Below are 24126 nucleotides of genomic sequence, written 5' to 3' on the forward strand. Positions count from 1 at the left end.
AGTAGTGTGATAGGGTCGTAGGGTAGCTCTATTTTCAACTTTCTGAGAAACTTCCATACTGTTTTCCAGAGTGGCTGCACCAGCTTGCATTCCCACCAACAGTGTAGAAGGGTTCCCCTTTCTCCACATCCTCGTCAGCATCTGTCATTTCCTGACTTGTTAATTTTAGCCATTCTGACTGGTGTGAGGTGGTATCTCACTGTGGTTTTGATTTGTGTTTCCCTGATGCCGAGTGATGTGGAGCACTTTTTCATGTGTCTTTTGGCCATCTGGATATCTTCTTTGCAGAAATGTCTGTTCATGTCCTCTGCCCATTTCTTCATTGGATTATTTGTTCTTTGGGTGTTGGAGTTTGATAAGTTCTTTATAGATTTGGGATACTAGCTCTTCATCTGATATGTCCTCTGCAAATATCTTCTCCCATTCTGTCAGTTGTCTTTTGGCTTTGTTGACTGTTTCCTTTGTTGTGCAGAAGATTTTGATCTTGATAAAGTCCCAATAGTTCATTTTTGCCCTTGCTTCCCTTGCCTTTGGCGATGTTTCTAGGAAGAAGTTGCTGCAGCTGAGGTTGAAGAGGTTGCTGCCTGTGTTCTCCTCAAGGATTTTGGTGGATTCCTGTCTCACATTGAGGTCTTTCATCCATTTTTGAGTCTATTTTTGTGTGTGGTATAAAGAAATGGTCCAGTTTCATTCTTCTGCATGTGGCTGTCCAATTTTCCCAACACCATTTGTTGAAGAACTGTCTTTTTTCCATTGGATATTCTTTCCTGCTTTGTCAAAGATTAGTGGACCCTAGAGTTGAGAGTCCATTTCTGGGCTCTCTATTCTGTTCCTTCAATCTATATGTCTGTTTTTGTGCCAATACCTTACTGTCTTGATGATTACAGCTTTGTAATAGAGCTTGAAGTCTGGAATTGAGATGCCGACAACTTTGGTTTTCTTTTTCAACATTCCTCTGGCTATTAGGGGGTCTTTTCTGGTTCCATATAAATTTTAGGATTGTTTGTTCCAGTTCTTTGAAAAGAAAATTGATGGTATTTTTATAGGGATTGTGTTAAATGTGTAGATTACTTTAGGTAGCATACACATTTTCACAATATTTTTTCTTCCAGTCCATGAGTGTGGAACGTTTTTCCATTTCTTTGTGTCTTCCTTAATTTCTTTCATGAGTACTTTATAGTTTTCTGAGTATAGAGTCTTTGTCTCTTTGGTTAGTTTTCTTTCTAGGTATCTTACTGTTTTGGGTGCAGTTGTAAATGGGATCAGCTCCTTAATTTCTCTTTCTTCTGTCTTGCTGTTGGTGTATAGAAATGCAACTGATTTCTTTGCATTAATTTTATATCCTGACACTTTACTGATTTCCTGTACGAGTACTAGCAATTTTTGGGTGCAGTCTTTTGGGTTTTCCACATAAAGTATCGTATTTTCCACAAAGAGTGAGAGTTTTACTTCTTCTTTGCTGTGATTAACTCCTATGTAGCCAGTTGGGCGTAGGTCCAGAACTGGTGTTAGTGTGTGACAGGGTTCACCCAGCTGTGCCCCGAGGGTCAGATCATCTCTGCCATTTGTTGTTGTATGGCCCATGGGTTCAAAGGGTTTTTACACCTTTAAATGGCTACAGAAATGTCAAAGGAAGAATAATATTTTGTGATGTGTGAAAATTACATGAAACTTCAATTTCCTTGTCCATAAATAAAGTTTATTGGAACACAGACACTCTTACTTGTTTATATGTTGTCTGTGGTTACCTTGCCCCACAGTGGCAGGCTTGAGTTGACTGTGCAGCCCACAGAGCCTGCAATATTTACTGTGTGGCTCTTTATGAAAGAGATTTGCTCTCCCCTGATATACATGATGCTGTTTGTCACATGAGCACTGCAAATGCCAGTGTTGAAAGGGAGATTCCTAAGCTTCGAGTACTTGTCTTAGTCTACACACCACCTTGTTTTATGCTAAAGATGCAGTTATGAAAGGGGGCACCTGGGTGGCTCAGTCTGTTAAACGTCTGCATTTGGCTCAGGACATGATCCCGGGGTCCTGGAGTTGAGTCCTGCATCGGGCTCCCTGCCCAGTGGGGAGCCTGCTTCTCCCTTTGCTCCCCGCCTACTCATGCTCCCCCCATCTCAAATAAATAACTAAAATCTTTTTTTAAAAAGATGCATTTGTTAAAAACTGCATATACATTAAGCATATATACTAGTTATTTTAACAATAAAGTATGTTTTATCGTAATACAGCCGGCTACTAGAAGTATGGAGGATTCATCTTCACTGGAGGTGGTTTTGTGTGGACCATGTGTTTATTTCTCTTTGAGTGGAAAAAAGATACCTTCTTTTTATACTTGATGAAGACCTAGGATGGAAATATTTAGAAAAGAGTGCTGATAAACTATTTTTACTTTATGCACAGTATTTAATACCTAAATTAATTATGAAATTTCTACTTCACACATAAAACGTAAAAAAATCCTTTTTTTCCTTCTTTTAAAATTTACTTACTTTTTGACAGAGAGAGAGCACAAGTAGGGGGAGCAATAGAGGGAGAGGGAGAAGCAGGCTCCCCACTGAACAGAGAGCCTGATGCAGGACTTGATCCCAGGGCCCCTGGGCCAAAGGCAGCTGCTTAACCGGTGCCACCTACACGCTCCACATAAAATTTTTTTTTTTTTAAAGATTTTATTTATTTATTTAGTAGAGATCACAAGTAGTCAGAGAGGCAGGCAGAGAGAGAGGAGGAAGCAAGCTCCCCGCTGACCAGAGAACCTGATGCGGGCCTTGATCCCAGGACCCTGAGACCAGGACCTGAGCTGAAGGCAGAGGCTTTAACCCACTGAGCCACCCAGGTGCCCCACACATAAAATATTCTTAATAAAGCCTTTATACCTATGAAACCATAGTTTTTAAATTCACCAAAATCCCTACTTTCCTTGCCAACTCCTCACTTACTAATTCAGAATCCTAGCTGACTCCTGGCTTTTCTTCAACCAAGACTAACAGTTTCCGTTCCTTCATGTCTTCTTTTTCTTTTGCCTCTTCTCCTAGTCCCTCAACTCAGACACACAAGCATTTGTTCATTAAGCAGTTAGCAGATAGTTGTTCATGTGCAGATGCTGACTCCGCGGTAGGAGGTACCCTCAGTGGACCTCTAGACCCATCTTTCCATGATTTTTCCGTGATCAAACTCAAAGATCAGAGAAATGGGGGGTGCAGATTACGCTACTTTCAAAAGTCCTGTTCCCTGTCTTCCTCTAAAGCAGGTGGGTGATTTTGTAAAGACCTGGCCTGGTTTTTAGATCCTGGGACATGGGCCAGTGCTTCTTTCATTGCTGCTTAAGCTTTTATGTTGTGTGCCCCAGGGGCTCAAATTTCTCATTCACCAGGGAATCCATCCCCCATACCAGTCTCATTCTCTGCCACATTGCCACTAATCAGCCTCTCAATCTGGCACAGGAGAAGCTGTAAGGAGGCTCTAAACTTGGCATAATATACTGCTCTTTGCTGCGTGACCTTTGCTGCGTGACCTTTGCTAGGTGATGTCCCTCTCCTGAGCTTTTGTAAAATGCATACAGGAGAATAATCCCTCCCCTACCCATACTTCATGGGAATATTAGGAGGCTGAATGAGGAGGTTATTTAAAAGGCTTGGCATTTTCATAGAGGGAGTTGCTATAGAAACCCAGAGGCGTACAAGTACTTCAGAGAGGGAGTTTCTGGAAAGTCCCGGTGTCTTTGTTTCTTTGGGTAACCAAAGTATGGAAGACCTGGCCTCTGACCTGCTTCAGCTTAACCCTAGGTCTACTGCTTCCTCTTGCTTTTAGGATTTGGCTTTCCTGCAGCACGTCCCACCAGAGCCAGTACCCTCTGGTAACAGGAAGAACATTGTCACAGTGCAGTCTCGAACACTAGGGATGGTGAATTGAGCATTTCCAGAATATATATGGCATAACACCAACACTGCTTTCCTACTGGGAGAGAAAGGCGTGACTGCCAGATTAGGAAAGACTAGACGATGAGAGGAAAGGATTTTTGGCAGCTGTTTATTGGAAGTGCGTGGCGTGGGTTTGGGTTATTGGAACTGTGGGAAGAAATGTGAGATTGACTCCTGCCCTCTGAGAGTGTAAAACCTAGTTTTGGGGTAACTAGTTGGGGCAGTGGGAGGGTTAAAAAAAAAAGATTTAGAATGGAATGAAAGGCAAAAGAAGTCCAACTATAAATAGGAGTTCAGAAAATGGAGAGCTCAGAGTAATTGGGAATATTTCATTAAAAAGTGGGACCTCAAGACCAGTTTCAAAATCATGCTTCCTCTGTGGGAAGGAGGGATGTGTTTGGAGAGCGTGAAGGAAGGAGCAACATTGGTAAGGCCTTAGTCTCTTCAGCTACTGATGGGTACATGGATGTTGGTGGTATTGTTCTTTAGGCCTTTCTATATGTCTTATACTTCTTAAACAGTTTATTTTTTTGTTCTGTTGCTGTGGTGTTTGTTTTTTACTGAGGTATCATTCACAAGTTAGTTCACCATTTCAAAATGTGCAGTTCATTGGTGTTTTGTTCACATGTTGTTCAGTCGTCACCACTATCTAATTCTGGAACATTCTTGTCTCCCCAGAGATGCCCCTTAACAGTGACTCCCCATTCCCTTCCCTATCCAGCCCTACGCAACATCTAACCAACTTTCCGCCATAGATCTGCCTATTCTGGACATTTCATGTAAATAGAGTCCTTTTGTGTATGAATTCTTTTCAAGATTTTCATGGTTCACCCATGTTGTGACATGAATAACCCGTCATTTTCTTTCTTTCCTTTTTTTCTAGGGCCAGATGTCTTTAGTTTTCAAAAAGTTCCTCCAATCATTTTGAAGTTCAAAATGGGTTAGGAAACCACCTTTGGCTATTACTTTTCTTAATTCTATTACTTGGCTTGGAATAAAGCTGATTTCTATAAATTTGTCAATAACACCTTACTGAGTACTCTTCAGATAATAATGTTTATATTTTTATTGTGGCAAAATATATGTAACATAAAATTTACCATTTTAACCATTTTTAAGTGTACAATTCAGTGATACTAAATATATCCATCATCTTGTACAACCATCACCACTATCCATTTCCAGAGCTTTTTCATCTTCCCAAAGGGAAACTTATATGCATCAGACAGTCTTTCCATATCTTCTCCTCCAGCACTTGGTAAACTCTATTCTACTTTCCATCTCTATGAATCTGCCTATTCCAGGCTCCTCATAGAAGTAGAACTTTATATCAGTCCCTTTGTGTCTGTCTTATTTCACTTACCATGATGCCTTGAAGGTTCATCTGTGTTGTAACATATAAATGAATCTCATTCCTTTTAAAGACTGAATAATATCCCATGATATGGATAGACCACATTTTGTTTATTCACCCATTACCAATGGACATTTCAGGTCATTTCTGCTTTTGTACCATTTTGAATAATGCTTTAATAAACCTTTGTGTATGAGTTTTTGTGTGAATACCTGTTTTCAGTTGTACATACCTGTACATACCTGGGAGTGGAATTGCTGGGTCATATGGTGACTCTGTGCTTAACTCTTGAAGAACTGCCAAACTGTTTTCCAAACTGGCTGCACCATTTTACATCTGCCAGTAATATGTGAGTGTTCCAGCTTCTCTACATCATTGCCAGCACTTGTTCTTTTCATGTTCTTTTTTCTTCCATTACGATCATCCTGGTAGGTGTGAAGTACTGTCTCATTGTGGTTTTATTTGCATTTCCTTAATGACAAATGATGTTGAACATCTTTTCATGTGCCACTAATTTGTCTGGCTGTTTTGTAGAAATGTCTACTTTAAAATTGAATTATTTGTCTTTTTACTGTTGAGTTCTGAGAATTCTTTTCTAGTCTGGCAGCTAGACCATTCTTAGATTCACAATTTGCAAATATTTTTCCCATTCTGTGGGGTTCTCTTAACTTTCTTGATAGTGTCATTTGTTGCACAAAATTTTGAATTTTGATCAAGTCTAATTTATCTCTTTTTAATTTGGTTGTTTGTGGTTTAGGTGTCACAAGTATGACACCACTGCCAAATCCAAAGATATGAAGATTTACACTTATGTTTTTTGTCAAAGTGTTTTATCATTTTAGCTCTTACATTTAGATCTTTGATCCATTTTGAGTTAATTTTTGTATAAGGTGTGAGATAGAGGTCCATATTCATTCTTTTGGATGTGGTTGTCCAATTTTCCCAGCACCGATTATTGAAGGCTAGGCTACTCTTCCCCCCTTTGAATTGTCTTGGCACTTCTGTCAAAAATCAATTTGTGTAGTTGTATGGGTTTATTTTTGAATTCTCAATTCTGTTCTCTTGATAGATATGGCTATCTTTATGCTAGTCTTGATTACTATAGCTTTCTAGTAAGCTTTGAAACAGGGAAGTGTGAGTCCTCAAATTTATTCTTAATTTTCAAAATTGTTTTTCTCTTTTGGTTCCCTTGCATTTCTCTATGAATTGAGCATAATTTCTCAACTTGTTAATTTCTGCCCCAAAAAGCAGTTGAGATTTTGATTGACATTGCCTTGAATTTGTGGATTTGTTTGGGGAGTATTGCCATCTTAACAACATTACATCTTCTAATACCTGAGCATGAGATAGTTTTCTCTGGTTTAGGTCTTCTTTGATTTCTGTTGATGATGTTTTGTAGTTTTCAGTGTACAGGTTTTATACTCCGTTTCTTACATTTATTCCTAGGTATTTTGTTCTTTTGGGTGCTCTTGTAAATGGAGTTGTTCTCTTAATTTCCTAATTTTTGAATTGCTTATTGCTAGTGTATAGAAATACTACTGATTTTTATATATTGATCTTGTATCTTGAAACTGTGCTGAACTTGTTTATGAGCTCTAATAGTTTTGTGAGTGTGTATTCCGTAGAGTTTTCCATATACAGGATCATTTCATCTGCACACAGAAATAGTTTTACTTGCTTATTTGCCTTGCCTGGAACATTCAGTACAGTGTTGAATAGAAGTAGTGAGAGGGACATCCTTGTCTTATTCCTAATTTTAGAGAGAAAACTTTCAGTTTTATCATTAAATGTGATATTAGCTATATGCTCTTCATCAGGTTAAGGAAGTTCCCTTCTATTTCTAGTTTGTTGGGTGTTTTTATTATAAAAGAGTATTGGACTTTGTTGAATGCTTTTTCTGCATCTGTTGAGGTGGTCTAGTGGTTATTGTCTTAATTTTATTAGTATGTTGCATTATATTGATGGATTTTTACATATTAAACCATCTTTGTATTTCTTGATCATGGTGTATAATCTTTTATATGCTGCTAGATTCAGTTTGCTGGTATTTTGTTGAGACTTTTGTGTCTGTATTCAAAAGGGATATTACAGTTTTGATTTTTTTTGTGATGTCTTTGTCTGATTTTGTATCAAGTCAATACCAACCTTACAGAATGAGTTGGGCAGTGTGTCCTCTTCTGTTTCTTGGAAGAATTCGCAAAGGATTGGTGTTAATTCTTTAAACATTTGGTAGAATTCATCAGTGAAGCCATCTGGTCCTGGGCTTTTCTTTGTGGGGGTTCATTTTTTAATGCAAGGTGCAGAAGATTATTTATAGTACAATCCCATCTGAGAGAGAAAGTAAGTCTTTTTAAGGCTGTATCTGTATGCTTGTATTTACACAGAAAAGTTCAGAAAAGATGTACAAAAAAAAGATATAACAGCAAAGGTTGTCTTTGGGTAATGAGATAGAACTTAAGTCTTCTGTGCCTTATATAAAATTACAAGCATGTATTGCTTGGTATATATATATTTTTTTCCTTTAAAGATTTTATTTATTTATTTATTTGACAAATAAATAGGTCACAAATAGGCAGAGGCAGGCAGAGGGATGGGGGGAAGCAGGCTCCCCACTGAGCAGAGAGCCCAATACGGGGCTCCATCCCAGGACCCTGAGATCATGACCTGAACCAAAGGCAGAGGCTTAACCCACTGAGCCACCCAGGTGCCCTATTTTTTAAAACCTACTTAGAATGGCTAACGTTTGACAATTTGCTCTTTCATCCACACAATGAGTTGCCAGTGCTGTGTACTTGCCACTGGCCTTGTCTCCTTAGTAGCTCAGTCTCTTAAGGCCCCTGCCTCTCCAGCTTCATAGTCTTCTGCACCCCTTCTCTGTTTCTCCTCCATCAACACCAAATTACCTATCAGTTCCCTGAGAATGGCCCACAGTTATGTGCTACTGGGCTTCTCTACATTCTATTCTATTCCCTTTCCCTGCCAGCCCTTCCCTTTGTATCTTTGAAATCCCTTCCAAATATCAGTTCCCTTCCTTCATGAATATCTTCTAACTCACTCTCCTCCCTTCCATTCTTTACCCAAGGGGAGAAAAAACTCCCCCTCCTGCTGCCTCTCATACAGTACGCATTTTTTTCGTACTGAACTTTGTATTTACCCTGCATTATAATTACTAGTTCACATATATGCCTTCCCTAAAAGTACAGTTTTATCCAATTTTGTAACCCAGAGTTTAGCACAGAATCGATGCTCAGAAGTACTTTGAATTGAATTCATGAGACAAGAAAAGACATTGTGGGTATTGGCATTGTGGGTAGTCATAACTGGCCTTTGCTCACATAAGCAATGTGAGCAAAGGCCAGTTATGACTTAGTATAACATGGCAAGACAGGAAGATTCACGTTGGGAAATACAGTTGAATGATTTCGTCAAGGCTGTTTGGTCATGGAGGCTTTTGAGATCCAGAGAGAATAGACTCCGTAGGTAAGCACCAGTGGAATGGAGAGCTCTTCTCACTTACTTCGAGTCTTTGCTCCATGGACAACCTCCTTCAGAATGAGTCACCTCTCCATTCACATGTCCTCTGACCCAAGTACTCTCTGTCTCCCCTTCCCTCATCCTCCTCCTTTTTCCATAGCTCTTACCACATTGTATATCATTTACTTATTCGTTATGTTTTTTTTTTTTTTAATCTGTTGTCTTTCTTCCCCATTAAAATATAAGCTTCCTGCACCACGGTAGCCTTGTTCACTGCTGTTTTTCAAGCACCTAGAACATTGCCTGGAACACAGTAGGGATGTAGAAAACAGTTGTTGGGTGAATGAATCCCAAGTTAATGAACTTCAATATCTTGTCCAGAACTGGCAGAGTACAGCTTAGGTATAATTCAAATATGTTTCTGAAAGAAAGAAAGAAAGTTATACAAGTACATAAAATTGCTGAGATAGTACACATTATGTGTTATGTCTATAATCTGGGGGCAGGTCAGGGGAGGGATGGGAGGGAAAGAAAGACACAGTGTCTTAAGGTTTCTTGCCTTAGAAACCAGCTTGGGAAATCAAAATTATAAATACATTTAAGTTTATTTATTTCTTGCCTAGAAAAATGTTATTGTGTGTGGTGACTAATTCCCATGCTTTAATAATTTCTCTTTTTCTTTCTCCACAGACCTTTGTAGTATTAAACAGAGGGAAAACTCTCTTCAGATTTAGTGCCACGCCTGCCTTGTACATTTTAAGTCCTTTTAACCTGATAAGAAGAATAGCTATTAAAATTTTGATACATTCATATCCTTTTCTACAAATGTGGGCTAAGTGCAGCATTTGCATGGTCGCTGGTATATAGAATATGTTTCTGAGCTTTGACAATTGAATTGTATATTAAGTATCTTATCAGTAGTGTCGTTGACAGTAGTGTTGGAGCCAGCAGTTTGCGTGACCTTCTGCCAGATCCTGGACTAAGCTTTAGCAGCTCTCTTTTCCTAGAATGATATCACGGGAGTCTGGAATTTTGTTGATATCACGAGAAGAGGCAAATCAAGACACTAACCTGTAACTGAAGTCTTACTCTTTAAAGTGCTCAGAGTTCAGTCATTTCATCCTGAGGCAAACGATTCTGTTCTTTTTTTTTTTTTTAAAGATTTTATTTATTTATTTGACAGAGATCACAAGTAGGCAGAGAGGCAGGCAGAGAGAGAGAGAGAAGGAAGCAGGCTCCCTGCAGAGCAGAGAGCTCAATGTGGGGCTCCATCCCAGGACCCTGGGATCATGACCTGAGCCGAAGGCAGAGGTTTTAACCCACCGAGCCACCCAGGTGCCCCGATTCAGTTCTTTAACACAAGTTCAATGCTAGAATTTTTTGGAAGGCCACTTCTTGAGTATAAAGAGTTCAATGAATGCTTTAGAAATCTGCCTTGAATATTTCTGATTTCTTGAGCAGTGAGTATGGAAAGTGCCAGAGACAGTTTCTCACATTAAATGGCCCCTTCATATAGAGGTTTAGATCTAGATTGCAAGCCTAATATGAGCCTCTACTCGCATTTTCCCCCCCTTCAGCAGAAAATGCTCATTTTCTCATGTGGCCTGACTTTTATATCTTATTAATGTAGAAGAGTGTATGACAGATGAAAAATTATGTGAGGAGTTTAGCATAGTGACTTTATATTTAATGGTTGGAGTTTAGTTTGTCAGTACTTAGTCCCATGCTTTGAAGGATATTGTATTCTCCAATTGGGATGAGGAAAGTGGCGATTGGAACTTAGTAAATTGGTTGGCTAAGCTGTTGGCGCATTTTATTGACTCTAAGAATTTAGCAGCCCAATTCTGAAATCTGTGGTTTACAAGAAACATAGTTCTGAAACTTAAAGGTTTACAAGGAGTAAATAATTCACAGTGGACTTATTCCCCTTTTGTTGGATCAGAAGGCAGCATCTTTTTCTCTTCTAACTGGATTGTGTTATTCCTGGAAGAAAAGTTGAGCTGTAATGAAGAAAAAAATCCAGCTGTAAGAAGTATTTTTTCTTTTAAAAACTCCATTAGTAGAGTGAGGATGGTGAAAGCTGTTAGCAAGAGAGAGAGTGGAGCAACAAATGGGATATGGATTCTGTGCTTGTTAAAGTGACAGTTTTTTGAGTTTGAGTAACTCACATGCTGACCTAAAGGAGTTTATTTTTTTCTCAGTAGACAGAAACAGAAAGGGTTGAGAAAAATCTTGGATGGAATGGAAAAAGCAACAAAATGTTTTGCTCTCCATAAACATTCCTGAGCACTTTCAGCATGATCAGACGCATCTTCCCCATTATCTAATTCTTTGTATGAATGTGCATATGTCCTTGAAATCCTCACCCAACGGGTCGTGACTGGTTTCCCACACTGTTCAAATGCCACACATAGCGGCTGTTGCCTTGCCCTCTAAGGACAGTTCAGCCCTTTGGGGACCTAGGAGCAAAAGTGAACCGTTGTGTTCTACCCCTGAAACCAACATAACAGTGTGTGCCAACTATACTTCAATTAAAAAAAAAAAAAGTTAACCATTAATTGCATGTAGGTTTCCAAATAACTAGTTATGCAAGACAAGATAATTAACTTAACAGTAAATGAGTACTGAATAATATAGATTCAATTTAATGTGTTTTTTTCACCTGATGATTTGGGCATCTGGTAGACCGGTAGATTTCTGGTTACTTTGTACACTGGGATTTAGAATCTTGTTCCATAGCTGAGGCTGAAGAGGGAAGGGGTGGGGGGGACATGATTTATCCAAAAGGAGTAGAGCAGTGACAGCCCTTTTGAAAGAAAGAGAGTGGCTCTCCTGCTGTGTCCACCCACAGTTCTCTGGTCAGGTGTGGATACATATGGCGGCATTCTGTATTCATGGTGGCTTTCATTATCACCTCGCCGTTTCCTTGTCCTCTGTGCTTTGTCTCCTTTCAGGTTACTGACTTAATTCTCATGATACCCAATGTGAAATGTGTTTGCTTTCTGAGGAAGAAAATAGGCCAGATTTTGTATATTCTCCCTTGACTCTTTTCTACAGTATTTAGCATGATCATTATGTGCACTATTTTGACCAACTGTGTATTCATGACTTTTAGTAACCCTCCTGAATGGTCGAAGAATGTGGAGTAAGTAGCTCATTTATTTATTTGTCTGCTTGCTTGTTTTAAAGATTTTTACACACCAAATCTTGCTTTGCACCGTTTATCCATCAAGGAAAAAAATTGTTTTTTTTCCCCACTCTTTACTTCACAGAGAAGGGTGAGGATCCATGTGGAATTTAGGAAATATCCTTAGAAGTCAACTCTAGAAAGAGAAAGTGCATTCTGGAAGTTACTGCCCTTCACCTCCACCCTTACCTGTGCTGGCCAATGCCTTTGACTTGCTGCCCCAGCGCCATCTTGTGCCCTCAGTTAGTCCCTCATGACACTGCCTTCTTCTCCAACATGAGGTTTCCTTTTTTTTTTTTTTTAACTTGTCTAAAGTTAAAAATAGCTCTGGGGCCTCCTCACCTGGTTCAAAATGATCCTACTAGATGACACCCAGTACAGCATTCCAGAGTTCTTGGTTTTGTGTTTCGTAAGTTTCCTTCAAAGCATCCCTTTCTCTTCCTGCCTTCCTTTCTGCTGCATTGGCTGTGCCCGTTCCGTTTTGTCTCTACAAGTTGAAGCCACATTTCAGGCACCATTACCTTCAAGGATTCATTTAAAGTTTCTGTCTGTTTGGAAATTACCTCAAACTCTCCATTTCTTTGACAGGTACACATTCACAGGGATTTATACATTTGAATCACTAGTGAAAATCATTGCGAGAGGTTTCTGCATAGATGGCTTTACCTTTTTACGGGATCCGTGGAACTGGTTGGATTTCAGTGTCATCATGATGGCGTAAGTTGTCTGCTTACTTTACTGCTGTTCTGGGTGTGATTGTGTATGTGTGGCTGTATTCCTGGTTGTGTGTGTAAGTGTGTTTATGGCCAGTTATAAGAGGAACTAATGGATAACCATTTAAGGCCAAGCAGGCTTTATGCCTGTGATTTTTGCTTGTGAGGACGATGACAGCATGTTTCCATGGGAGAAGGAAAGCCAAGGTTTTACAGCAAGGAAAGAAAGTAGCAAGTGATTTTCCATTGACATGCTCTCATATTTTCTTCCCCCTTATAACACTAATCAAGGTTTGCCTGCTTATCACCATGGGGCCTTGGTGAAGATTTGAAATTTTTTAGGTGTTAACCTTAACCTGAAAATCAGTTTCTTGGATAGGTTATATCGCATGTAATTTCATGAGGCTGGTCCAGATGTTGCAGACTTGAGAGCACATTTTAAAGTTAAAAACATGAGCCAAGGTATCCAAACTGGTCCCTTCCTAAGGAAGTAAGTACTGACCAGAAGTTCAAATTATTCTGAGAGGGCAGTATGACCCCACATTAGTGTGCTAGCTGCATGTTTGTATACCTGTATCTCTTTGGGAAATGTAACTGATGGTTGAAGAGTTAGAGAAGATTTAACTATTTGTATTTTCAGGTGTGGAAGCACTCTGTGGTATGGTGGGGAGTAAGGGCGTTGCATAGATTGTGTGTGTGCACGCAGATGTGTAAGAGAGTGAGTGTGTCTGTATATATACAGGTCTGAGCGTCAGAAAGATGGGTTTCAGCTATAAAAGGTGAATGAGTGAATGCTATGCATTGAATATTTGAAACTGAAACTTTGACTTTCTGTTATATTAAGGCAATTTCCAGCTTTCCAACATTATGAATGCACACTGGTGTTCATTTAAAATTTAAGTATCCTTGCTGGGCACAGAGCTGGTGATAAAATGGGCACTTAACACACTATTTGCTTTGATCCCATGATCCTGAGCCCTGCTCTTGTATGTCACAGGCACTTCATCTGAGGGCATGACTGCAAAGATATGCGTGCAACTCTTCGATAAGTCATATATGTAGACATTAAGGCACTTTTGCCATAGTCAACTAGGGAGCTACTTGATGTAAATTTGTTTTTCTGGGGCTTCAGCTACAGAAATTTGCCTCCTTTTTCCTAAGAAATTATTCACAAAGCTTGGGGACATAGCCTTTGATACATCCTGGCCTGCCTTTTTGCTAAAAATAATGAATGGACCGAGAATAGTCATTCTGATTGGGATCCACACAGCACGATGCTGATTAAGAGAGTAAGCCCTCAGAACCTCCTGGTTGTGTCAGTTCTTTCAAATATTCTTTTGGATTCTCCTTGTCCAACTGAAAAAAGAAATGTGTTCTTTAAGTGTTTATATTTGGAAATTTTCTTTTTCAACAACAAAAAGAATGAAATCATAGCTTGTGTATAAGACCCTTTCTTCCCCCCCATTGTCAAACCCTCGCCCAGTGGTACCATTACAAGTTAACTTTGGTTTGATTCTGCAGGTATATAACAGAGTTTGTAAACCTAGGCAATGTTTCAGCTCTACGCACTTTCAGGGTACTGAGGGCTTTGAAAACTATTTCGGTAATCCCAGGTAAGATGGCCCGGGGTTGGTGTTAGGTGTTGGGTTAGGGCCCTGACGTGACGTATTGTACTTTTTGTTTTGTTGTGGTTTTGTTTTTTTTTCCTTCGGTGTTTGTGTTCGTGTCTGTGTTTGTCATTTGTGTCTGTGTGTGACCTCCCTTACTACAGATATGTGACAGAGTTTGTGGACCTGGGCAATGTCTCAGCGCTGAGAACATTCAGGGTTCTCCGAGCTTTGAAAACTATCTCTGTAATTCCAGGTGAGAAAATTTACACACACAATGGACTGCCTCATCGCCTCTTTGCCCTCCATTCATTGTGTCCACCACATTCTAAACTGGTGTCAGCACACTTGATATGGCCTTGCATTCCGCATGTTCTTCCTGGGAGACGTTCTCTGGAATGGCCCTTTGGTCCTCAGGCCCTTGCGATGGCAGCGCTGGCCAGGCATGCAGCCCCCATTCCATCCATGCTTTGAGAAAGCACGTGCTGAAAAATCACTTGGATCCTCCAGTATCTGAAAAAATTGTCACAGAGCTAGCTGTCTCTTTAAACATTGATCATTTGCTTCCTGGCCTCATGGAATTACAGTATATTTAACATTCACCATCATCCCATTGCTTGTGGTTTCTAGGCTTCCTGTCGCATGGTTTGCTGATGGGATGTTATTCAATGAACTATATACTTTTATTGTAACTGTGTTAATGGACTTATTTAACCACAGAAGACACCTACCCTGTTAACTAGCCCAGTTTTAGAGCCAAATTGAAGAGCCTTGGAGTTAGTGAACAACTTTAGTAATCACTATCACATCCTATTGCTGTCTGTTTCACTGGAGTAAGAACCAGTAGACATCTACTATGTATGTATTCAGAGGCCATTCTCAAACACAAATCCCAATGAAAGCTTGTGCAGATGCTGTTAAAAACAGTGAAAGGTAAGATAACATACATACGTCTGAATGTATGGGCAAACAGCAAGGACAGAAACTTGAGAAGGAAAAGGAATCAATCAGTGGGTGGCTATGAAGTAGTTAACTGACAGTGGTTTCATAATTTTTGCCTTTTTCTTTTTGGTCCTGGTTGAACTAGCCAAGTGCTTCTTCACCTTTTGAAAGTTTTTAGTCCTTTCGAGAAGCAGGGGAAAGTTCCCAGACTCCACTGAACCCCACCTATGGACCCCACATTAAGATCCTTAATTTAATTTAAATCCTTACTACAAGGTAGTACTTAACTATTTTTTCCAAAGGCTGGTCTTGAAATCTGGAAGGGAAGATATTTGAGCTAGTCTTGCTAGCCTGAGATACACGGGCAGTAACATGGCAGAAATCAAGAGTGTGCTGTTGTGGCTGGTCTCTGGTTCCATTCAGGGGCTTTCAGGGAAGACAACCCAAGGGACCAAGCCTCCCACTGCACTCTTGTAGAAACAGGGACATGAAGAGCAGAGGCATCCTGTTCCTGGCGTCACATGGCTTTTCTGGCAGCCGACTCAGAAATATTCCTCTTTCCCCCTTTTCAACTTTATCTAAGTATCAGACACAGAGAGAGGGAAGCCTAAAGATAGAGTCCTGGAGAGAACTGGCTTGGAATGTGGCTTTCTGAGAACCTCAAGAAAGGTAAACCTCAGTTTCTCCATTTACAAATCTAGGCATCAAGTGGGCCAGTAAATTCAGGCCCTACTAAAAATGAGTTCTTTTCTAGTTAGCAGTGGGAGCTTTCTCCCTGTCAGATAGAGGCTGGGCATCAGTTGGAGTACATTCTTGGCAAAAAAACTACAACCCTGACTTACCAAGGTTCAGTTCCTAGCCATTTTAAATCCGTTTGACAAAAAAATGAAACTCATTCTCCAGGCAGCGTCACGCAGCTCACTGATGGTGGTTTAACCCTTAGACAGGCCTTGTCTTATTTCTTCAGGCATCTGGAGCACCAAATCTGTATTTTCATTTTCCCTCGGCTCTCTTTCTTCTCTGGCCTCTTTTAAATATGATCCCATGTTTTCTGCTCACTTCCCCCAATGTACTCTGCAAGGCATCTGTCTCTTTATGTTCTTGTGATCTGAAAACTTCTCTTCCAGAATTAAATTGGAAAGCTGCGTTCTGTTCACTAACTAGGGCAGCAGATGCTATCTCTGGTCTAGCTTTTAGCTTCTGTCTCTGCTGTACGGATAGCTTCTGACCACAGCACTTCTGCAAGGTAACTCTTGACCGGGATCAGACTACTTATCCTTATTATTAACCTGTCTGTCTGTCTATCAGCAAAATCTATTTGTAAACACAGAGTGGTGCTCTATCATTGATTTTTGTGTAGCAATTATTATTATAAAGAAGAAAGTTAAACCCAAAGAAAAGGTTTGTATCAAGCCTTAGACCTCCACTTCACAATTTGAAATAGATTCCAGATTCCTGTTTCTAGAAGCACCCCCACTCGAGCTGGCTTTGTGAAGTTAGCTGGGATGCAAAATAACTCTAATGGCTAATAAAGCCAGTGATAGATCTGTCTGTGAGTGGTGTAATTGGTATTTGAATTAAAGTGTGACTTTTCATGCCAAGTCCTTTCCCTCCCCATTCTATTTATAGAAGACTGTGGCCCTGTTCCTACCTGCCTGTTAACCAGCACTCCTTTCAAGATGGGAGCACCATTGCATGAGTCACTAGACCTGGTGCCATCCCTTGACTGGAAATCTCAGTCATTCTGACTCTACTGTAGAGCCAGGCCTTAGTCCCCTCTTAGTGAAAGCCATTGCTTTGCACGCCAAGTTTTCTCAGGGGTCAGTTCAGTGGGACTGGGGCTCTCTTTACCTTTTCCTGTCCCCAGTTTGATTGTAGGCTTTTGCGAAAGCTGCCAGGAACAGAAGCAAGGGCAACGACTTAACTGACATGAGGTCTGCAAGATCCCACAAAGCCTTCAGCTCCCTTCACGAGAGTACTGCCTTCCTGGATAGCTCACCCACTCACCTGCCGTCCCTCTTAGAACTTTTGGTAGATAGTCTAAATGTGTCAGTGAGGTCAGGACTCCTAGAAGGTGGGGTAATGCAGTGCACTGGTTAGCTCCAGCCTTTTGGATAAGGGCTGCTTTGATTTAGGGCTTTCTAGTGCCTGAGAAAAGACCAAACCCACATTCTGACCCTTTTTATTTGCTGAGTGGAGACCTAGATACATATCACACATGGTGTCCTTTTTGCTTCCGAGGCCTTGGCTTGAAGAACTGTGCATGCAAACTGTAGTTACGGGAAAGGACCCTTTCTACATTTTCTTTGGTCCAGAATTTGCTGGATTCAACTCGACATTGAAGTATTCTGTGTAGAAATTCATGTCTTAAAACTTTGTTTTCAGGGCGCCTAGGTGGCTCAGTCGGTTCATGGTCCAACTCTTGGTTTCAGCTCAGGTCATGGTCTCTGGGCAGTGGGAATCGAGCCCTGCATCAGGCTCTGTGTTCAGCACGGATGAACACTCTGTGTTCATCTCCCCCCACCGCCGTCTCTCTCTCTTTCTCTCTCTCTCTCTCAAATAAATAAATAAAATCTTCAAACAAGCAAATAAACAAAAACTTTGTTTTTGCTTTATATTCATTCGGGGCCTGGGCATAAAAATGAGCTTCTGAGTGACTTTGTCAGAAGTTTGATCTTCTACGTGTTTTAATCATGTGCCACAGGACTGACATACCCAGAGAAAGCGTGGAAATCTCAAAGCAGGAATCTTGAGTTTTTCCTATTGAGTAGCATTTAGTGGTGTAAATAAAACCAGTTGGAACAGCCTTACTTGCCAGTTGCTTCTCATTTCTATCATCGTTTCAGTGACTCCCCAAAAGCACTGCATTTCTATTTGCCAACACTAGTTTAGTATCATTTTGCTTTCTTTAGAGTTACAATTTTTTATTATTTTTCTCTTTGATTTTTTTTTTTTAATTTCTGTGCTTTCATTTCTGTTACTTTCTCTCCTTACCTGTGGTATCAGGTAAGAAGCAGGAAAAAGGTTGGGTCCTTCTTCTTCCCACCCTGGTATTCACAAAGGAAGCATTTTCTTTAGACACATGCCTTATGAAGATGACAATTTCTGCTGCACAGTGAAGGGGGATAAAAAGGTGTTTTCATACAATATTTAGACTCCTTGTTTCCTTTATAATATTCTAGTTATTAATCCAGTGCTTCTTGTATTTCTCCTTTTCCCATTGCTTCTCAGAGAAGATAACTGAAGTTGAACACAATGGTCCTAAATGGTAAAACACTGGAGTCTCACAGGCTCCCACTGACCCACCTTTGGGAGCTAGTTTAAGTTTTGTTCAGACTTTGTGATGCAAATTTGGTCTTGGGAATAAATCTACTGCCTCCAGATCTCTCCCAAATTATTCTTGATCTAAAGAACCCTCAAGAATATCATTGTGAGGCTTGAACCTGCAGCAGGAAAATTGACCTGGCACAACTTTACCCTAGGGCTTGTCTGGACGAAGCCAGACTTTGGAAATTGGGGAACTTTTTCCCCCTGGGGTGAGAACCGCTTGTTACTGCTCTTGAGACCCGTTCCAATGTTAATTTTGTAGAATTAGCTCATGTGGCTTCAAACCAGACAGATTTCTCAACCTGAGCCACAAGCTAGGAAATATAAATTTACTTTATTTATGATCTGGCATCACCGCTGTGGAAGATTGTGATCCCGGGATGCATGGCTGATTTCTCCAGACTTGGCACATAAGCAGGCTTTGTTCTTTGTCCAAGGGGTTGGATGTCGTGAAAGGGGACAGGGGTTCAGATGCGTTTGGATGTAGCAGCTTCACTGCTTCTCAAAATTCCTCAAGTGTCCCGACTTCCTCTCTGGTAGCTGACATTTCTGTACGTTGGGTCCAGCTATCTTTTCTTGATCTGTAGTAAATGTATTAACTGCTTCTGCTCAGACTCATCCCAATGCTAGTTAATGTTAGCCTTTTCCAAGAGTTCTTGCTGTCCAATTTGCCCCCATGTGGCTTCTGTTGCACACTCTGTTGTGTAGGAGTTGTTTGAAGGAGCATTCTGCTCTGTTTGGGATAATCAGCTTCCAGTCAGTATCTTGCTTATTCTGGTGTGTGGTGGTGTGAGCCAGTAGAAGAAGCAAGGCAACTTCTCCTCACAGCCAGAACAGTGGCATTTTCCATTCTTGTACACATCAGGTCAGGAATTCCACCAGCAGCTTCTCACTTTATTGACCTGTGTTGGTGCTAACAGGGAGCACTTTTGCCTGGCTGCATTTACTAGTGCGTGTCAGTCACTGCTGGCAAGACTGTAGAGGCTGAGCTCAAGAAAGGCATTATATGGGCGCCTGAGTGGCTCAGTGGATTAAGCCGCTGCCTTCGGCTCAGGTCATGATCTCAGGGTCCTGGGATCGAGTCCCGCATCGGGCTCTCTGCTCAGCGGGGAGCCTGCTTCCCTCTCTCTCTCTCTGTCTGCCTCTCTGCCTACTTGTGATCTCTGTCAAATAAATAAATAAAATCTTAAAAAAAAAAAAAAGAAAGGCATTATATGAAAGACCATCAGGTACATGAAAAGATGGTCAACATTACTAGTCATTAGAGAAATACAAATTAAAACCATAATGAGATATCAGCTCACATAAGTTAGAATGGCCATCATCAAAGAGACGCGACAGCAAACGCTGGCCTGGATGCGGAGAAAATGGAGCCCTTGCATGCTGTCAGGTTTAGTAAATTGGTGCAGCCACTATGGGAAGCAGTATGAAGGAACCTCAGAAATTAAAAATAGAACTACCATATGATCCAGCAATTCTACTTCTGGGAATATATCCAAAGGAAACGAAAACACTAACTCAGAAAAGATACCTTCATAACAGCATTATTTACAATAGCCAAGACATGGAAGCAATCTAGGTGTCCATTGATGGATGAACAGACAAAATTGTGAGAGAGATACACAATGGAATATTGTTCAGGTACGAAAAAAATGAGGAAATCCTACCATTTTTGACAATATGGATGGACCTTGAAGGCACTGTGCTCAGTAAAATGAGTTGGACAGAGAAAGACAAATAAGTACTATATGATCTCACTGAAATATGGAATCTAAAAACAAACAAACTCATAGAAAAGAGATCGGACTTGTGGATCCCCGAGGCAGAGTATGGGGGGGAGGAGTTGGAGGAAGTTGGTCTAAAGTTACCAGACTTCCAGGTATAAGAAAGTGCTGGGGATATAGTGGACAACATGATAACGATAGCTAACATCACTGCATGATACATGGGAAAGTTGTTAACAGAGTAATTCCTAAGAGTTCTTATCATAAGGAAATATTTTTTTTCTTTTTGTCCTCTTTTTATTGTATCTATTTGAGAAGGTGGATGTTAGCTAACCCTATGGTGATAATCATTTCACAGTATATGTAAGTCAAACAATTATGATGTATGCCATAAACGTCTACAGTGACGTATGTCAATTATTTCTCAATAAAACTGTGGGGAGGGGGAGAAAGAAATGCACTGATAGCCCCATCTCCATAACCTGGTGTTGATGTCTGCAAATATGGTCCTTGACAATCATCAACCCTAATGGAAGGAAGAAGAGTCTTGGTGAAGGCCAGATGACCCAGTGACCATTTACATTTAACATTGCTGTGTAATTGTGTGTCTACCTCGGCATGCTAACATTATGCCACACCACCTTTCTTCCTGTGGGACCTGGATGAAAGTCTTGGAGAGTAAATTTCTAGATGGCCATAGTTAGTGTTATTTAGTGGTTATTCTTGCTTAGTTAAGATATGTTTCTCTGAGCCCCTGTGAAGTAAAAGCAGCTGAATACCATTTCCAACTTGAGTTTTTACCTTAAACTTCTTAGAGTTGAAAAGCTCTCACCAACACGTTGATCTAAACTTCAGACTTCAGAAGAAAACACTTCAAGTGTTTTGGGTTTTTTTTTGTTTGGGTTATTGTTTTTGTTTTTTTAGCCTTCTTGACTCATGTTTACAGATTTCTTCAGCAATATCTTCTGGTTTATGGAGAAAAGATTTTAAACCCGCTGATTGAGAGCATTAAGGTTTATCCCCAGAAAAATGATGAGTGCCATGTATGGTTGGTGCATTAGTTGATCATCTTTGGTGGCAAGTGAAAGGATACATGAAGGGCTGGAATGTTTTTAGGCTTCTGGAAGCCAGGGAAACCAGAATGCAGAACCAGAAAGCTCCAGATACCAGGAAGTATTTTTTCTTCATGTTTTCTGTCTCCATGTATCGATTTCCTTTTTCTATCTCTTAGCTTACTAACTGACTTTACTTCTCAGACATCCTAATATAATGATAGAATAGGGCTACCACTTATTTCCCAAATTTACATGTTATCGTTCCTTCCACTTGTGAAGACTACTGGACTATCTTTTGTCCTGTTCTAAGTTCCCGGAGGAAAAGGATGAGGATTTAGGTCAGATGTCCACCCTGACATCTGGAACCTACTAACAGATGGTCACTTCCTGCAAGTAAGGCTGCTAGGGTCCCAGTTTTGTAAAAGGGGATAATTTGAGCCTCATGGCCTGGAATTTCCTGTTACATACATGGTCTTTGAACTGTTTAGAGAGTTCCCAGTGCAGGAAAATCAGATGAGACTCATGCTAAAATTGTATGTTTTTTTTTTAATTTGATTGATTGATGTCACAAATGCATTGGTTTGACTGTTTTGTAGTATTACACTCTTGTTGCTAATACAAACGACAGCTTACAGCTCCTTTTTCCATTCATTTAAAATGGAAATGGAAATGGCCTTGAACAATCATCAAGTGTTCAGATCAGTGATTGAACCCTTCAGGGGAGATATAAGCTCTCCTTAAAGAAATCCAGGAAAAGAAACTACAACCATTCTTTAGTGACCTATTCAACTTTTTTTTTTTTTTTTTTTTAATCATGCTTTGGCTTTGAAAACAGAGCTGTGTAATTTTAGGAACCTAGAACTGAATTATTGACCTAGTATAGACCCACCTCAACCAAACCAAATACAATGAAGGACTTTTCTATTCCTCAGCAACTTATAAAAATAAGGCCCATAATACTGGAACAACATGTACTTCTTTTTAGTTGCTTTCTGTTTCATTCCACCAGTATCTTCTTCTTTTTCTTTTTTAAGATTTTATTTATTTATTTGACAGAGAGAGAGTTCACAAGTAGGCAGAGAGGCAGGCAGAGAGGGAAACAGGCTCCCTGCTGAGCAGAGAGCCCGATGCGGGACTCAATCCTAGGACCCTGATATCATGACCTGAGCTGAAGGCAGCGGCTTAACCCACTTTGAGCCACCCAGGCACCCCCACCAGTATCTTCTTACTTATCTGTGTGACTGTGATACAGCTCTCAGGCCTTCGGAATAAGATTGAAATTTCAGCTGCTTAATCTTGAAGAAATAAATATCTCTGCCCTGTTTTGAAAGACTTTTAAAGAAGATTCTTCATCATTTCCTCTACTGCCCACTGCCACATACTCCTGTGTTTGTCCACATTCTGTATATAAGAAAATGAGGTGGGATCTTGAATTTGTTCTGTTATGCCATGGATCATATCTGGTGACTGAGCCAGGACCAGAATTCCTACTTTCTGATTTCCTGTCTGGTGCTCTTTTTGAACAGTCTTTCCCCCCACCCCTTTTCTTTACAATTTTATTTTAAGAAAGAGAGAAAAAGACCATGATCAGTGGGGAGGGGTACAGGGAGAGGGAGAAGCAGACTCCCTGCTGAGTAGGGATGCCTGCCATGGGACTCAATCCTGACCTGAGCCGACTGAGCCACCCAGGTGCCCCTGCACAGTCTTACAAGGAGAAAAGAATCAGGTTATGCTATTCAACTATAATTATTCCCATTTTAAAGACGAAAAAACTAAGATTCCAAGAGATTAGGTATATTGTTTTGGTCATACTAGTAAGTAGTCTAACTTAGTTAAGAGTAGTAATTATACAGCCGACTTCACACTTCAGAGCCGAGATTAGGATTTCTCTTGAATTTTAGTCTAATATTCCTCCCTTCAGAGGTAGTTGAGGGTTGAGATCACTCTTGAGGTCTGTGTGTCTGCCTCCCATCTATCCTGGTACATGGACCTCCCTGGAGTGCTCAGTGCTTTGTTGCCCTTTTCCTGTGGACAGCCTGATGTCCGGACATGCCCAGGAGAGCTTCACACAGAATCTGTTTTGACCCAAACATCATGAACCCACCACTGTGTTTTCCTGTGTCTCCTATCACTGATGCCGCCATTGCAATTAAGAAAGCTACACACAGGTTCAAATTTTAACTGGTGGCTTATACTTAAGTCTCAAATTCAAGTAGGTTAGATAGTTTTTTTATTTTGCTTTCAATCTAGGACAGAAAAAAGGCCAGTAGTAGAGAGCAGGACATACATGTGGTCCAGAGAAGGTGTATTTGTAAATGGAAAGACAAACTGTAAATACTGGGTTGATAATAATTAACCTGTTCAACACATTGGTATTTCCAGAACTCCTGGGAAAATATTTACTGTATTTTCTCACAACTTGGCTTTTAAGCTTTCCAGTAGTTCTCTGCCCAACCAAGAAATTTCCTCACCCTGATCTTCCCATTTGTTTATTCAGTGAATATTTACTGAGTACCCGCCATGAGTTAGACAGTCTAGATAACAGTTGTGAATGAGACAAACATAAATTATTAATTATAAGCATGATAAATGCTGTAGAGGGAAGTATAAGCAGCTATTAAATTATTAATAATAATGGGGGAGGGAGAAGAATTGAAAGTCAGAAAAGGCTTTCTGAGGGAATTCCTATATTATTCAGCTGAAGAATAATATAGGAGCCTGAAGAATGAGGAAGAGATAGACAGGTAGGACAGGGGAATGGAAGGAAGCATTCCAGGCAAAGGGAAGAGCATGTCTGAACCCTCAGAGGCAAGTAAG

The 24126-nt window shown here is 40.3% G+C and overlaps 1 protein-coding gene across 1 annotated transcript in view; it reads left to right on the forward strand.

Annotated features, from left to right (window-relative positions):
* The window catches only part of SCN8A (sodium voltage-gated channel alpha subunit 8), a 180833-nt gene that overhangs the window by 75419 nt on the left and 81288 nt on the right, over positions 1-24126 (forward strand). Inside the window, exons 3-6 of the mRNA XM_044229304.1 lie at positions 9445-9563; positions 11810-11899; positions 12530-12658; positions 14426-14517. Of these exons, the coding sequence (XP_044085239.1) occupies positions 9445-9563; positions 11810-11899; positions 12530-12658; positions 14426-14517 (430 nt within the window). The remainder of the gene's footprint in view (positions 1-9444; positions 9564-11809; positions 11900-12529; positions 12659-14425; positions 14518-24126) is intronic.

This window comes from Neovison vison, chromosome 12 (genome assembly GCF_020171115.1).
Source record: "Neovison vison isolate M4711 chromosome 12, ASM_NN_V1, whole genome shotgun sequence".
Classification (NCBI taxonomy): domain Eukaryota; kingdom Metazoa; phylum Chordata; class Mammalia; order Carnivora; family Mustelidae; genus Neogale; species Neogale vison.